The sequence below is a fragment of the Pezoporus occidentalis genome, unplaced genomic scaffold (assembly GCF_034315485.1).
Source record: "Pezoporus occidentalis ecotype Australia unplaced genomic scaffold, CSIRO_AGI_Poc_V1 ctg54, whole genome shotgun sequence".
Lineage (NCBI taxonomy): Eukaryota > Metazoa > Chordata > Aves > Psittaciformes > Psittacidae > Pezoporus > Pezoporus occidentalis.
In genome coordinates, this window is record NW_026915877.1 from 5,590,528 (window position 1) to 5,605,328 (window position 14,801).

At 38.8% G+C, this 14,801-nt stretch overlaps 1 protein-coding gene across 6 annotated transcripts in view; it reads right to left on the minus strand.

Moving 5' to 3' along the window:
• The window catches only part of CCDC148 (coiled-coil domain containing 148), a 58,922-nt gene extending 47,946 nt beyond the window's left edge, over positions 1–10,976 (minus strand). Inside the window, exons 1-2 of one of the 6 annotated variants that reach the window (XM_062637842.1) lie at positions 10,589–10,897; positions 3,670–3,791 (exon numbers count right to left, since the gene is read on the minus strand). In XM_062637842.1, the coding sequence (XP_062493826.1) occupies positions 3,670–3,791; positions 10,589–10,643 (177 nt within the window). In that variant the 5' untranslated portion in view covers positions 10,644–10,897. Of the gene's footprint in view, positions 1–3,669; positions 3,826–10,588 lie in introns of all 6 variants that reach the window. The other 5 variants (XM_062637841.1, XM_062637847.1, XM_062637843.1 and 2 more) reach the window with 5 other exon arrangements.
• Positions 10,977–14,801: the final 3,825 nt, after the last annotated feature.

Genomic DNA, 14,801 nt, shown 5'->3' on the forward strand with positions numbered 1-14,801 from the left:
GTTTTTTTCTAAAGAACAACAGGTTCAAATGTACCCAATTTTCATGAACAAAAACCAAAAAAACAAACTATTTAAATCACAATTAAATGAGAGGAGGTGGAAAAAAATGCAGTCCATTTTCTTTTTTCCCTTCTTTCCCCTTTTCCCCCTTTTCTTTCCCTTTTTTCCCCTTTCTTTCCCATCCCCATTACACAAGAGGTGAACGGGGGAAAGATGTGCAGGAGAAAGAAAAATACACTTTCTTAAAGGTGGGAAGATGAAAAAGTGAAAGTGTGTCTTTGGGGGAAAAAAAAAAACAACAAAAAAAACCACCCCAAAACCAAAAAATTGGTTACTAAAAAAGAGTGCTTTTTCAAAATCTGTCCAATTAAAGAGGCTCTGAAACTCTCTGAGGGCTTCACAAAACATTGCTTCAAACTGCAGATGAAACAAAAATACATGCTTTTGAGACAGATGGAGTTACTGCTTAAACTAGAAGAAAAGCAGCCAGGGAAAGGCTGATGAAGTGGCAGCCAGGTGACTCTGGCGAACCAACAGTGAGAGAAAAAGGATAAGAAGTCTATGGTTGTCAGAAGCCCCTGAGACAAGTCAGTTTTCTGTCATCCTCCTACCATCACAACTGCCTTCTGGCCTCTTAATGGACACTCAGGACAAAGCAGCATTTCAGTTCAGAACTGGCTCATTTCCTGCTCCTTCTCTTTTTGCCACCTTGCCACCATCTTCCTCCGTTACACCTAACCTCATCCCTGCCGCAGCCAACTTCTGGTTGCAAACACCCTTCTGATTCCAGAGGCTCCCACAATTCACACACCCACCTTTTTATTTTCCTTCCCCTGACCACACTTCATGCAGATACATTATTCTACTGCAGAATGATAGCAAGACAAGCGGGGGAAAAAAAAAAAAAAAAGAAAGTCTTGTCCTGGCTCATAACAGGAAGAAATGAATAAAGATGTCACTCCACATCCAGTTCAGGAAAGAATTAACATTTCAAGTAAAAAATGCTGGTTTTCCACTTGGCTCAGGAAGAAGTAATCTGCTGTTTAAAATGCTTAGTCAACTTTCCTGCTTGGTGAAAGTTGGAAAAAAACACAGTTACCCTCTCTGCGTTCACATGCATAAAAACAGGGAGAGCAAACCCACTACAAGCGTGTTCTCCCTGGGCAAGTGACACCAGCAGGCTTCTCAAAGAGAAAGTTCACTGAACTTTTCCTTGCAGGACTCATGCACAGGTAAGCAAGAATCCCATCACTTCTTAATCAGAGCCCCTCATTCACCCACCAGCAAAGCTAAAATGTGCTAGAATGTGGTTCTCCCTGTGAAGAATCATCGTGCTTCTGCAGCAAGCCTGTTTTAGTGGGTATTACTTAGGTAAGTAGTTGCAATAGATGCTACAGAGACATGATGCGACTCTGAATGAGAAACAAGGTGTTTATAGGAAGCTGCATACGTGACTGTATTATAAGAAAGTTTTAAAGCACCAGTTTTATGCTTTCAATTGGTATGTTACAATGCTTCTGAATCGAAGATAATGTCTCCTTATTTTTATTGCTTACGTATTTTCATGTTACTTATAGCTTCCTCTTGATTACCATTAGGTGCTTAAAACCAGACTTCAGCAAACAGAATACTGTATTTGAAGTAATCTGAAAATATATATATCTTCAAATCAATTCTAAAATGTAAGTGAAAAGTTGAACTAGTTCTGTACAGAAAGTTTAATACGCTCTAGAAATTATTTTATAACACCAACAATGACATTATATGCCTAACTGCTGCAATATTAGCTTTTTTATGTATGTGCTATATTTTTCTTTCTTAAATGGCCAGCAATTGATTTACCGTTTACTTCTTTGGTTCTAATTCACTGAAAGAGTAACTCAGCACTTTGAAATTTGGATAGCCTGAATCAGCAACAAAAAAGTAGTAGTTGGAACACATTCTATTCTCTGTGGAGCTTTCAGCATATATATTTTACTACCTACTCAGTTAGAAAACACTTGAAAAGGTGAAATACCAAAAGACAGACGATGAAAAGTTAGTTTAAAGCTTGAATAAATTCAGTAGAATTTTGTACTGCCAATACATGAAGAAATATCTGCCAGCACTTCTGACATATTTATACTTACATGCATTAAAGGAAACTATACGATAAAGAAAGTATGCATTTTTTTCTCTCATTCACTATCACACTTTTCTATTTTAAATACAGAGAGAGGAGCTGCACGAGCAACCCCCTTTTTTGTTGCAAGGCCTTCAGGATAGTAGTACAAACTAGTAAATTATGCTTGTTGGTACTGTGTATATTCCATTCACTAGGATTTAAGAAAGAGCATCAGAACAATAACAGCAAAAAAAAAGTATATGGTTATGTTGCTAACCAAAGTATTTCATTTAATTAATTCAGTTCAAAGAACTTCTAAATATGATTTAGACATGTAAGGACTTTTTTTTCTTTTAGAGCTTCAGGTTTTCTTATGTGGATTTTTTTTCCTTTATTATTCGGGAAGACATGGAGGAGATGTACAATAATCATGAAGGTCACATGCAGTATTCTAGTTAGCTGTGTCTGAGCTATATCTTAATCTTTCTCTCTTTACATTTTCTCTAATATTTGGTTCTTATTCTGCAAAGGTAGAACTCTGTCACAATGTTTGGCATATGCCTAATGTAAAGGATGAAGTGAGGCTGTCTGGAGAGCTACCAGTATTCACCCTGTCCTCTCCCATATTTACAGATGGGTCCTACTTCCCATTTTCTTTCTTGTGTTTACAAATCCTTCTCTTCACCTCGTACTCTCATGTACACTCACGTTAGTGAGGACTTTGGGTGTATCATTGCCAAAAGTGCTTCCAAAATCTTAATATACTTATTTGCTTTGCTATTTTCAACTCATACGGTATCACCCATTGCTTCATGGACTTATTAAATGCCTCTAAGATCAGAATTACAGAAAATATGAATATGTGAAATTGCATTAGTGGATGGAGAAAAACTGGTACTTAAATCTTCTTTCCAGTTGGACAGCCCTGACTTTTGCTGCTTCTCCAGTTCTGCTAGCGACCCTGCTCTGTCAACACATAATCGTAATTCTTTATAAAAGTAAAGTTTTCATTAAACTTTACTAGTATTAAATAAGCTATGTACTTACCACTTGGGCCATATATCAGCTATTTATACCTTTCTATCTGTCTAGCTCCACAGTTACATTCGATAGCTATAAAACCCTTTCAATTTTCTTTCAAGATCTGCCTCAGGTTGACTTTTCAAAATCCTCACTTCACCTATTTTTGTTTCTTTCTGGATCAACTTCCGCTTCCCATTTATTCCTATAAATTCTTCATTACTCCCAGTATTTTGAGTAACTCTCATAATGAGCCTGGACGATTTTCCTCAAAGCACTCAAATACAGATTTTTCCTGTCTTTTCAGTAAAACAAATCCACACATACTTTGCACTTTTCATTCAAAGAATTTCCACACTTTGCCATTAATATGTCCAAATCACAACAACGCTGTGATAAACTCCCTATCATTTGCCCCCTTTTGCTGAACACTGTTACAGCAATTTGTTATCCCTATTCATTCTTAGATTCCTTTGGGCAGTGAAAAGAAACATGATTATTTAATTTTAAAGTCACTCATAATACAAATAATATAAAAACCATACCTTTATTTGAATTTTTTCAGATGCCATTTTTTCTACTGCAGCAAGTTCATACAGATGTTTGTAGTCAACAGGTTTATACTTAGAGCTGAAAGAGCCATCTCTTACAGGAATCACCAGATTTTCTAGTTATCACATAAAACACAGTCATTTCAAATTCTGGAGAAATATTTTAAGCATGGGTCATAAAATGAAAGCATTATAGATAGAACTGAGAAACAGTTTATTTTAAATATTAAAAGTTTTCATAACCAAGAGATTGTTATTTGGTAAATAAGAATTTGAAACAAACATCAGATAGTAGAAGCTATATGAAAAAAAATTACCATTTGTCTGCTCACAAAAAGTTTAAAAACGTTTTTTTAATATGTAAACCTAAAGAATAATTCACTTTAAACTATGCTTACTGAAATTTTAGTAATTTCTAATACAGAAATATGTGAATTTCAACCCATGCATTCTTATTTCACAAACTGGAAAACTACCTCAAAATTTATTGTAATCTACAGATTAAGCAATAGGAATTTTTTTTTCTCCTAACATTATATAAACTACCAATGATAGGTAAACAGAGTGAGTTGCAGTGACATTTTCCATTGAATACCCAGCCATTAGAAACAGCATCATTTTTCTACTAAATGTCTGTAGGACCCTGGGAAAACAACATACTTCCTCAAAGAGAAAGGCACTAAATTGCAAGAAAAACATCACCCTTGGCTTCTGCTGCAAACAGAATGGATAATAATGTTCACTTTCTCCAGTCCTGCCATCAGTATTTGAAAGACCATGACAGACTGCTGTCCAAAAAAAACCCCACACAAAGTAGTTTCACTGAAAAGGCATCTGACATCAATAAAGATTTAACCAAGCTGGTCTTTCACCACAAAAAGGTTACTTAAAATGATCCCTTTAAGAAGCTTCATTGAAGGATTGACATATTCCCCAAACTTGAGTTACCTCAAGTTTACCATGGAGTCCTCATAGAATAGTTGGAAAGAACCTCATAGAATAGTTAGGGTTGGAAAGGACCTTAAGATCATCTAGTTCCAACCCCCCTGCCATGGGCAGGGACACCCCACACTACACCATCTCACCCAAGGCTCTGTCCAGCCCAGCCTTGAAAACCACCAGGGATGGAGCATTCACAACCTCCTTGGGCAACCCATTCCAGTGCCTCACCACCCTAACAGGAAAGAATTTCCTTCTTATATCCTGTCTAAACTTCCCCTGTTTAAGTTTTAACCCGTTACCCCTTGTCCTGTCACTACAGTCCCTAATGAAGAGTCCCTCCCCAGCATCCCTATAGGCCCCCTTCAGATACTGGAAGGCTGCTATGAGGTCTCCACACAGCCTTCTCTTCTCCAGGCTGAACAGCCCCAACTTTCTCAGCCTATCTTCATACGGGAGGTGCTCCAGTCCCCTGATCATCCTCATGGCCCTCCTCTGGACTTGTTCCAACAGTTCCATGTCCTTTTTATGTTGAGGACACCAGAACTGCACACAAAACTCCAGGTGAGGTCTCACAAGAGCAGAGTAGAGGGGCAGGATCACCTCCTTCAACCTGCTGGTCACGCTCCTTTTGATGCAGCCCAGGATACGGTTGGCTTTCTGGGCTGTGAGCACACACTGAAGCCAGCTCATGTTCATTTTCTCATTGACCAGCACTGCCATGTCCTTCTCCGCAGGGCTACTCTGAATATCTTCTCTACCCAACCTGTAGCTGTGCCTGAGATTCTTCTAACCCAGGTGTAGAACCTTGCACTTGTCATGGTTAAACTCCATAAGGTTGGCATCAGCCCACCTCACAACCATGTCAAGGTCCCTCTGGATGGCATTCCTTCCCTCCAGCGTGTCAACCAAACTACACAGCTTGGTGTCATCAGCAAACTTGCTGAGGGCGCACTCAATCCCACTGTCCATGCCACTGACAAAAATGTTGAACAAGAGCAGTCCCAACACCGATCCCTTAAGGACACCACATAAACTCATCTGAGCTTATGTTCACATTCCTGAAATCCACTGCCTTCATTTCTCTCCCCTCTCACCAACTTCTTAGGAGTGATTATTTCCACCACTTCATGGCCACTTTAATCCAAAATATATTATGTATACATCTAACATTGGGTGACCCAAGGACTGAGAAGACTATCAGCCATATCAGAATGAAACCAGAAAATCAAAGCTGCAGATCCTGTCCAAATGAGATTTGGCAACAGAAAGAGAAGCACACTCAAGGTAACCTCAGGTACATATCTGCCTAATATTAATCAGGTTTTCCTGGCTTACTGGCCTGTGGCAGACTCTCATCAAAGCAGAACTGTGTCCTTCTTTCCCTCTACTCATAACGTTTGGTTTCCACAGGCAATCCTTTTGCAGCTTCCACTTCTCACCTACATAAAGAAAGGCTTTTTCTTCTCCTCCTGCTTGCCAATCCTGATTTCTTTGCCACTAATCTTCATAACATATGAATTATTCCACCCAATCAGTATTATGCTAACCAGGTTATAGCTTTGATCTTGCATTATGACTACCTTTTTATTCTCTATATACCTTACACAAAAAAAGTTCAATAGTTTGATCCACTTTCATTTTATCCCTTCTCTGAGCTTAGTATGAATAATCTCCTTTCAGTTTTTAGGCCTCTAGGTAGCTTTGCTTATCTGTAGGCTTTTACTGTCATCAATCCAAAACTGAAGTTCTCAATCCTAAATCATCCAGATTTTACGTGCAGATTTTTTTTTTTATCTTCTTTCTGAGATTGCTTACAACATTGTCCAGCAAAGATCACAGAACATTATTCCGTGTTCAAAGAAGTAAAAGTTCTGTTGCCAAACCCTCTGAAAAGCCACTCTTCATTTCTTCCTCCTAAACCTATTACTCGTTTGTTACTGCTCCCAAAGGCTTACAATCACTTCTAGCCTGCTAGGAATCATTTCGGGCAGTAACATCATGTCCACATGCATGAGCAGCAGGGCATGACTGGAGTTTCACAGCAACGCCATTAACATTTTTATTTCAGGCTCCCTGCAGGCAAATGCCTGGGAGCACCTAGGAGATAAGTTCACAGCAGATGAATCCTGTCATATTCATTAGGAAAGAATCAGTTAGTGTTAGTACTATTACTAAATGAAATTAACTACAGCTAGAAATCATTAAGCAGAACTTCTTGGTATGGTGCTTGTGAAACTCATGACCTTTGAAACACATGTAGTGTTCCAGGACCATCAGATCCCCAGTTAATTCCAGGATAGCATATTATGATGCAGGTAAGTGTCAATGCAAAAGTGGAACACCTTTGGGATTGAGTGCGCCCTCAGCAAGTTTGCTGATGACACCAAGCTGTGCGGTTTGGTTGATATGCTGGAGGGAAGGAATGCCATCCAGGGGGACCTCGACATGGTTGTGAGGTGGGCTGATGCCAACCTCATGAAGTTAAACCATGACAAGTGCAAGGTTCTACACCTAGGTCAGAGCAATCCCAGGCACAGCGACAGGCTGGGTAGAGATTCAGAGCAGCCCTGCGGAGAAGGACTTGGCAGTGCTGGTCAATGAGAAAATGAACATGAGCCAGCTTCAGTGTGTGCTCACAGCCCAGAAAGCCAACTGTATCCTGGGCTGCATCAAAAGGAGCGTGACCAGCAGGTCGAAGGAGGTGATCCTGCCCCTCTACTCTGCTCTTGTGAGACCTCACCTGGAGTATTGTGTGCAGTTCTGGTGTCCTCAACATAAAAAGGACATGGAACTGTTGGAACAAGTCCAGAGGAGGGTCATGAGGATGATCAGGGGACTGGAGCACCTCCCGTATGAAGACAGGCTGAGAAAGTTGGGGCTGTTCAGCCTGGAGAAGAGAAGGCTGTGTGGAGACCTCATAGCAGCCTTCTAGAATCTGAAGGGGGCCTATAGGGATGCTGGGGAAGTACTCTTCATTAGGGATTATAGTGATAGGACAAGGGGTAATGGGTTCAAACTTAAACAGGGGAAGTTTAGACTGGATATAAGGAAGAAATTCTTTCCTGTAAGGGTGGTGAGGCACTGGAATGGGTTGCCCAAGGAGGCTGTGAATGCTCCATCCCTGGCAGTGTTCAAGGCCAGGTTGGGCAAAGCCTTGGGTGAGATGGTTTAGTGTGAGGTGTCCCTGCCCATGGCAGGGGGGTTGGAACTAGATGATCTTAAGGTCCTTTCCTACCCTAACTATTCTATGATTCGATGACACTGTCATCTTCCAGCAGCCTGTTGCAGCTGCTGCAGAAACCTCTTCTAAGTACCTAGTGTCAATGCTTTTGAAGTATTCTACATGCATCCTGCACACATATCCATGCATGCAGCAACAAAGCCCTTATGCTACAGTCAACTTTTAGCCACTCAATCTTCCAATTCCTGATTGAAAGAATTCCTGCATGATTTCACTAGCATGGATCTCCCACACCACTTGTTCTGAATTGTTGTATAGATATCCAGGGGTAGAAACCCTTCCTGGGTATGGCACTCACAACTGCAGTATCCTGACCAGCTTTCTTTGGTCTATGTCAGCATTGTCATGTCCTTAAACTTCAATGTAAATACAGTTTGCTGTACCTGTTTGACAGCTCTCACTCACCACTGGCTTTTCAAACCCTACTTCCTCTATGACAGCTTTATTCTTCACTATAGTTTAGTAAGGACAGGAGATGTGAACAAAATACAAATCCATGTAATCTTTTTTGCACCCTTTCTTTCTCACAATATGAGAGAAGAGAGATGACAACAAAAAGCATGGAAAAACAGGACAAAAACTGTAGAAGTGTATACTGATGTACAGGAAGCAATAACTAATACAGTGCAGAAAGCAAAGAGGAAAGAAGAATGAACCATCCCACTGTATGAATAGATAGAGAGAATAAGGACTGCTGTAAAACAGCAGAGAGAAGCACTGCTTTCCTATGGCTGGGTTGCCTTAATCTGTTCTAACCACATAAAAATGTTTCAGAGAACAGGAAACAAGCGGAGACAATCCATTTACTTAAAAAGGTTAAGTTTGGTGGTGCTTAGATATAGAAAGGTGTTACTATTTTGGGTTTCTAAGCAAAAAACACTTGCAGCAATGTTTGAAAACCTTAGAGTTGTCTCTGAAAGTCACAAGTTTAATTTAGCAATATAATCTGATATTTTCTACACTCTTAAAGTTTTATATAAAACATATAAATATACATAGCTACATATAGAAGTAATGTAAGAGAAAGTAGGTACCTCAGGTACTCTCTCACTCAGGTAACTCATCTTCACCAACATAATAATGTCCCTCACATCCAAGAAAAAATGAGTGAAAGACAGATTCAATTTCCACACCTCTAACCCCAAATAATTTAATTGTATCTTTGCTTTCAATATGCTTTTTCTTTAGCCTATGTATCTGAGCCTTATGAATCTCTATGACTAATCTTCATCTGTTTCTTCTTCTACTGAAGAATTTTATGAAGTCAAAAGGGTCTATCCATGTGAGATTCAATGCAAAATCAGAGTTTTAGCATACAGGATGCAAACTTAATTGCTAACATATTTTATATATATTTTATAGGTATGTATATACCCACAAATACATACACGTAAATAGACACATGAATAAAAATATAAAATATTGAACTTTGAGATTTTAAAATGCCTTTTCACAATTTTCTATAACAAATATCTGCTAAAGCCTGAGATACAAATATAATGGTAAATGAAATTACTTGAACTTTTGCCCCAGTGCTGCAAAGCTTTAACACACATGTCCTCAGTAACTTGACATAAGGTAGGAAGCTTATAGAGATCAGGAATGGGCCTTTCTTTCAAACCTCTTTTTTATGTGCCTTTAGTAATAAAACTTACCATTAGGTCTTAGTAAAAAATTTATTTCCACTCTCTCTTAAGAGCAGAGTAGCTGGAAGCAGTATTTCTGACATACAGTTTTACAGAGGGGTCCCATATAAAACATTAAGGTAAATCCTGCAAAACTATCCCTTGATCCTACTTCAAGCCTCCCCTAAGGATTTTCATTTACCACATGCGTACAGAAAGTCTGACAACATGACACTAGATGATGTCTTGTTGTGGAAAGATTTTTTTCAAGTCAGCCACCAGTGCAGTCTCCAGTCTCAGTACAGACCAGGCATCAAATGGATTGACAGCAGCCCTGTGGAGAAGGACTTGGGAATCCTGGTGAACAGAAAACTGAACATAAGCTGGCAATATGTGTTTACAGCCCAGAAATCCAGTTGTATTCTAAGCTGCATACAAAAAAGGATGACCAGCAGGTTGAAGGAAGGGATTCTGCCATCTACTGTGCTCTTATCAGACCCCCATGGAGTACTACATACAGCTCGGGTCTCCAGTACAAGAAAGACACTGACCTGTTAGAGCAGATCCAGAGGGCTGGAGCACCTTTCCTATAGGGACAAGCTGAGAGAGCTGGGCTTGTTCAGCCTGGAGAAAAGAAGGCTCCAGGAAGACATTAGAGCAGCTTCCAGTGCCTAACGGGGCCAACAACAAAGCTGGAAAACGACTTTTTACAAGGGTTTAATAGGGATAGGACAAGGGGGGATGGCTTTAAACTGACAGGGGAGATTAAGACTAGATTTTAGGAAGTTATTCTTCACTGTGAGGGTGTTGAGGCTGTGGTACAGGTCACCCAGAGAAGCTGAGCCTGCCCCATCCCTGGAAGTGTTCAAGGCCAGGCTGGATGGGGCTTTGAGCAACCTGATCTAGTGAAAGGTATCCCTCCCATGACGGGGGTGGAACTGGATGATCTTTAAGGTCAGGTCGCTTCCAACCCAAACCATTCTAGGATTCTATGAACAGAATGCTATAGCAGCTTCCACATGCAGTTACTAATTGCACAGGATACTTTATAAGTAGTTTTATTCTAGATTGTGAGAAAACAATTTGAACATGATAGCATACATACCTACATCACTATTCCTGCGAGTGTTAAAGAATGCTCCATGGTCCAGTTCACTCATTTTTATTTATTTATTTATTTTTATACCTGTTGAGAAACAAACATGTTTTGAGAATATTAACAGTGTGGATGCAATCTAAAAACACATTCAAAAAATATGTATTGCTTTCTGAGGAGAGAGGGTATGTCTCACTAAAAATGTAATTAGAAATTGCAAAAGTTTGTGTTTCTTAAGAGAGATTTCATATGCCTCATATCATTTAGCAGCCTAGCAAAAGAAAACAAAAATATTATTTCCTTACTGAATCTGTAATGCTGTCCCATAGATCATCTATTCTTTGTGCTTTTCAAGATAAAACAATCCTGTTGACCCAAATGTAAAAAAAGTTTTTTAATTACATTCTTTAGAAATTAATCCTGAAAAGATCACTCTTATGTTTAGAGGCTGTGGTTTATGTATAGATCCCTATACATCCCCTTTAAGAGTCTCTGTATTAACACTTGTCAACCCAAGTCAGCTGTTTCAGCAACAGTGGCTTAGTTCCTAGATAAGCAACTACAACAGGCAGCATCTGTCAAATATTCACATCATCTTGGGACAAACTTCACATTTCAGATGTGATAAGATATACAGCATAGTAAAAACCTTGGATGTCTTAAAAACCTTACTGTCACCTTAATTAAGCATACATGGGCACCATCACAGGTCTTGCATTCAAAGAAAAGCAAGAGATCAAAGCAAGCTCTCAGCTGAACTGGATCAGTAACTGAATAATGCCAGAATGGGAGGTCATGTTTAACCAGCCTCCCCACAAACCCTGCTTCCCTCAAACTCAGTTCTGCCGCACCAACTGTTTCCCACACAAAATTCCATCCACTTTGTCACACCTTTGAAACTTGTCTGGTCCCACAGCAAGAAGCAACACAGTAAATAGTAGAACAGCAAAATCCATTCATTTGTGAATTGCACAGTCATTTCTCTGCTGTTTTAGTGAGTTGAACTAATTTACGTACACCAGTTCCAAGGACAGCACAATGCAACACGAAGGAGGGAAGATAGAGCAGCAGAAGCAATGGAAAGGAAACTACTCTGACAGAAAGCTATTAATTTCAAATAAAAATGTGACACTGCAACCATAATACTTAGCATTTTACCTCCCTATAAACTATGTTTCTTCATGACAACATTCTGCATTGCAGAATCATCAAAAAAAGATGAAGTGTAAAATTCTTATATGGACAACAGTTTCATGAACGAGCTCCCACTGTTACTGCGAACAAATGGTAAGTGCAGTTAAAATTACAACCACAGCAGTACACATACACACACACACACTGCAGTTCCTGTGGCTCAAAATCATTTTGATAACTGTACGTGTTAACTATGCAAGATACAAGGCAAAGAAAATTCATGAAAACCAGGCTTTGTACAGTGAATAATCCATGACCAAACCAAGTAGGAAACATTGAACACTCTCTGATAAAGTGTGACATTTCTCAGTGCTTCTTCATGCATATTCTTCAGTGTTTTTTAACAATGCTATGAAACTGTCCCTTGCACTAAACCAAAAATATAAAAATCCAAATGTCATCTGTTTTCACCCAAGAATGACTATTCATTTAACAATAAAGGGGCCTTTTCAAACTTGTTCTGAAAGTAATTGACAGTATCAGCTGGTCAGAAATTACATTGAACACCATCATCTGATGACAAAGACTGAATTTAAAGATACACAAGAGTGAGAAAACATGATGATGGAATTCATCCCCCTTTTGAAAGATTAATGTGTATTTTACAATCTAGTAGTCACCTGTAAATAAATTCACACTTCTATCCCAAAGTCTACACATTTGTCAAAAGTCAAGGGAAAAGAAAGGAAGAAAAAGGTTAGCACATTCATACTGTCGATATAATTTTTCTTTGCTTAAAGCAGTTATTTTAAACTTGTAACTATATAACACTGGTAAATTAATCCAGACAAATGAGGTAGTTCATTTTTTTGTTTGGCCTATTTGTCATGGTAATGTTTTATGTATACATCAACTTACCTAGATAAAACTTTCTAACTGCACATACACTTCAGCTGGAACAGATTTTTTCCAAAAAACAAATTAACCATATATGTAAAGCTTTAAGGTATGGATTTATGTAACACAATAAGTATGGGATTTACTTCACTTCTTCAAGATGCACAACAACAGTTTAAATGTTGCTTCTTCCCCCCCTAAAGACAGCATATATTTTTCTGCTGCTTCTTAGAAAGCTAACTGTGCTCAAGCTTGTTGTTGGAGGAATCGCTGGAAATAGAACCAAAACAAGAAATGCTCAATAATCAACACACAAATGTTTAAGCTGCAAGCGGACCAATTTTAAAAGGCATTTAGAGAATTTTTTTTGTTTGTTTGTTTTTCAGTCAGCCTGTTTACAAGTCTGTAAATAAGGTTCAGTTTAGTATTCCTAGTGTCATAATTCCCTTAGATTTCCAGCCTCCAAAATCTTCTTCCTGGTAGAAGGGGGAAGTAAACACATTATGAAATTCTGCAATTAATAAGGGGACCAGAGGGGGAACCTTAAACAAAACCAAACCAAAAAAAGCAAGCAAACAACAAAACCAAACCAACCTGAAACTCTGCAAACTGACATAATTTTCCATGGAATTCTATAATATTCAGCAGTTTCTGGAAACTCCATCAGAATTATATGACATAATCTTCCACTGAATTTGTAGTCATTAAGGTTGAGCAGGAAAACTTGAAACACTAAGAATAAAAGCCCCAAAAGTAGAAAAATAACTATAAGAAAACTCAAAATATTTGTTCAGTACTACTTTTCAATTACTGCTTCTTAAGGCTTTCAAGGTGAATCACAATGAAACAAAACCAGGCTTTTATAATTTTTTTTTCCCTTTGCTGAATTTTACTCCTCCCTTGAAGGGTAAATCAACCATGTACCTGAATTTAGAGAAAACAGAATGCACCACAACATACTAAAATTCTTTATTTTAAAGGGGTTTTTGATTGACCAGTCTGAAACAGACTTTCATACATTTTTCTCTTAGAATATAACTCATCACAGTTCCTAGCCTCATTCAAGGAGACGTGAATATTCAGCTGTAGCTTGATAATTCTGTAACCCTACTGATACTCTTACTAACATAAGACTGAAGAATAACTGTACCAAGTCTCTTCTTTTACCACCAGAGATAACAAATATTTACAAAGGGCCAAGAAAATGAGGGGGAAGAACTAACAGAAGGATTCTGAGCAAGTATGACAGTTTATCAGTGGAGCCATTAGAGCTCTGCAGATCAGCAGCATGATTTTTAAACAACAGCAAGTTCTCTTGAGGATTTTTGTGTAGTGTGGTTAATATTTACACAGCAATGTTGATTTTCCTTAGCAGAGTTACCTGCAAGGCTACCACATCCTGAGATTCTGCGAAGAGAAATACATACATGTGCATTACACTTGAGAAGGGTTGTCTGCACATGCTTTGTGGAACCCATTTGGACCTTTTAGATATGTAGCAGCCCAGTACAGCAGCAGCTTCGACCAAGTTGCCAGAATTCCTCAAATTAAAAGCAGGAAAATATATCTACAAAGGAAAAAACATGGGGTAGTCCTAACTACAGAGTGAGGCACCAAAGTTCCTTGCAAAGGATATAATAAGATCTCTCAAAATGAGAGATTTGCAACAATGAAGACTGGCTTTGCTTTGCCTGCTGGCACTTGCAATTCTTGGCACCCGATTTCCCCATTCTTAAGTTAGAGAGGGAATTTAGTGGTATATTTGAGTACCATGGTACAAGATAATTTCCACCAAAAGATGTCTGACTTTGCTCTTTCACAACATTAGTCCTTGGATGGAGGCATTTGAGCTTCCACCATCAGTTTTACAGTCCGTATTCATTCATACTACTATGACAGCAGAGACACTTCCTATCAATACAGGCAAACTGCAGTCAGGCAGTACTGGTAGAGCACAGGGTGTGCATAAGCAGGCTGAGGAAACCCCATGGGTCTCAGCCTCCCCAGGCCGAGTGACAGAGCTGTGATTCAGCAGCTTCAAAGAACATAAAATCTACTACTACATTTCATTCTGACAAACATAACCCATGGAAAGTCATGCATAGCAGATTTCTTTTTCTACTTCCTCTTGCATTTCCATTCTAATTCATGGAAGTAAAGCAAATATTTCAGGGGGTATTTTAGGTTTTAA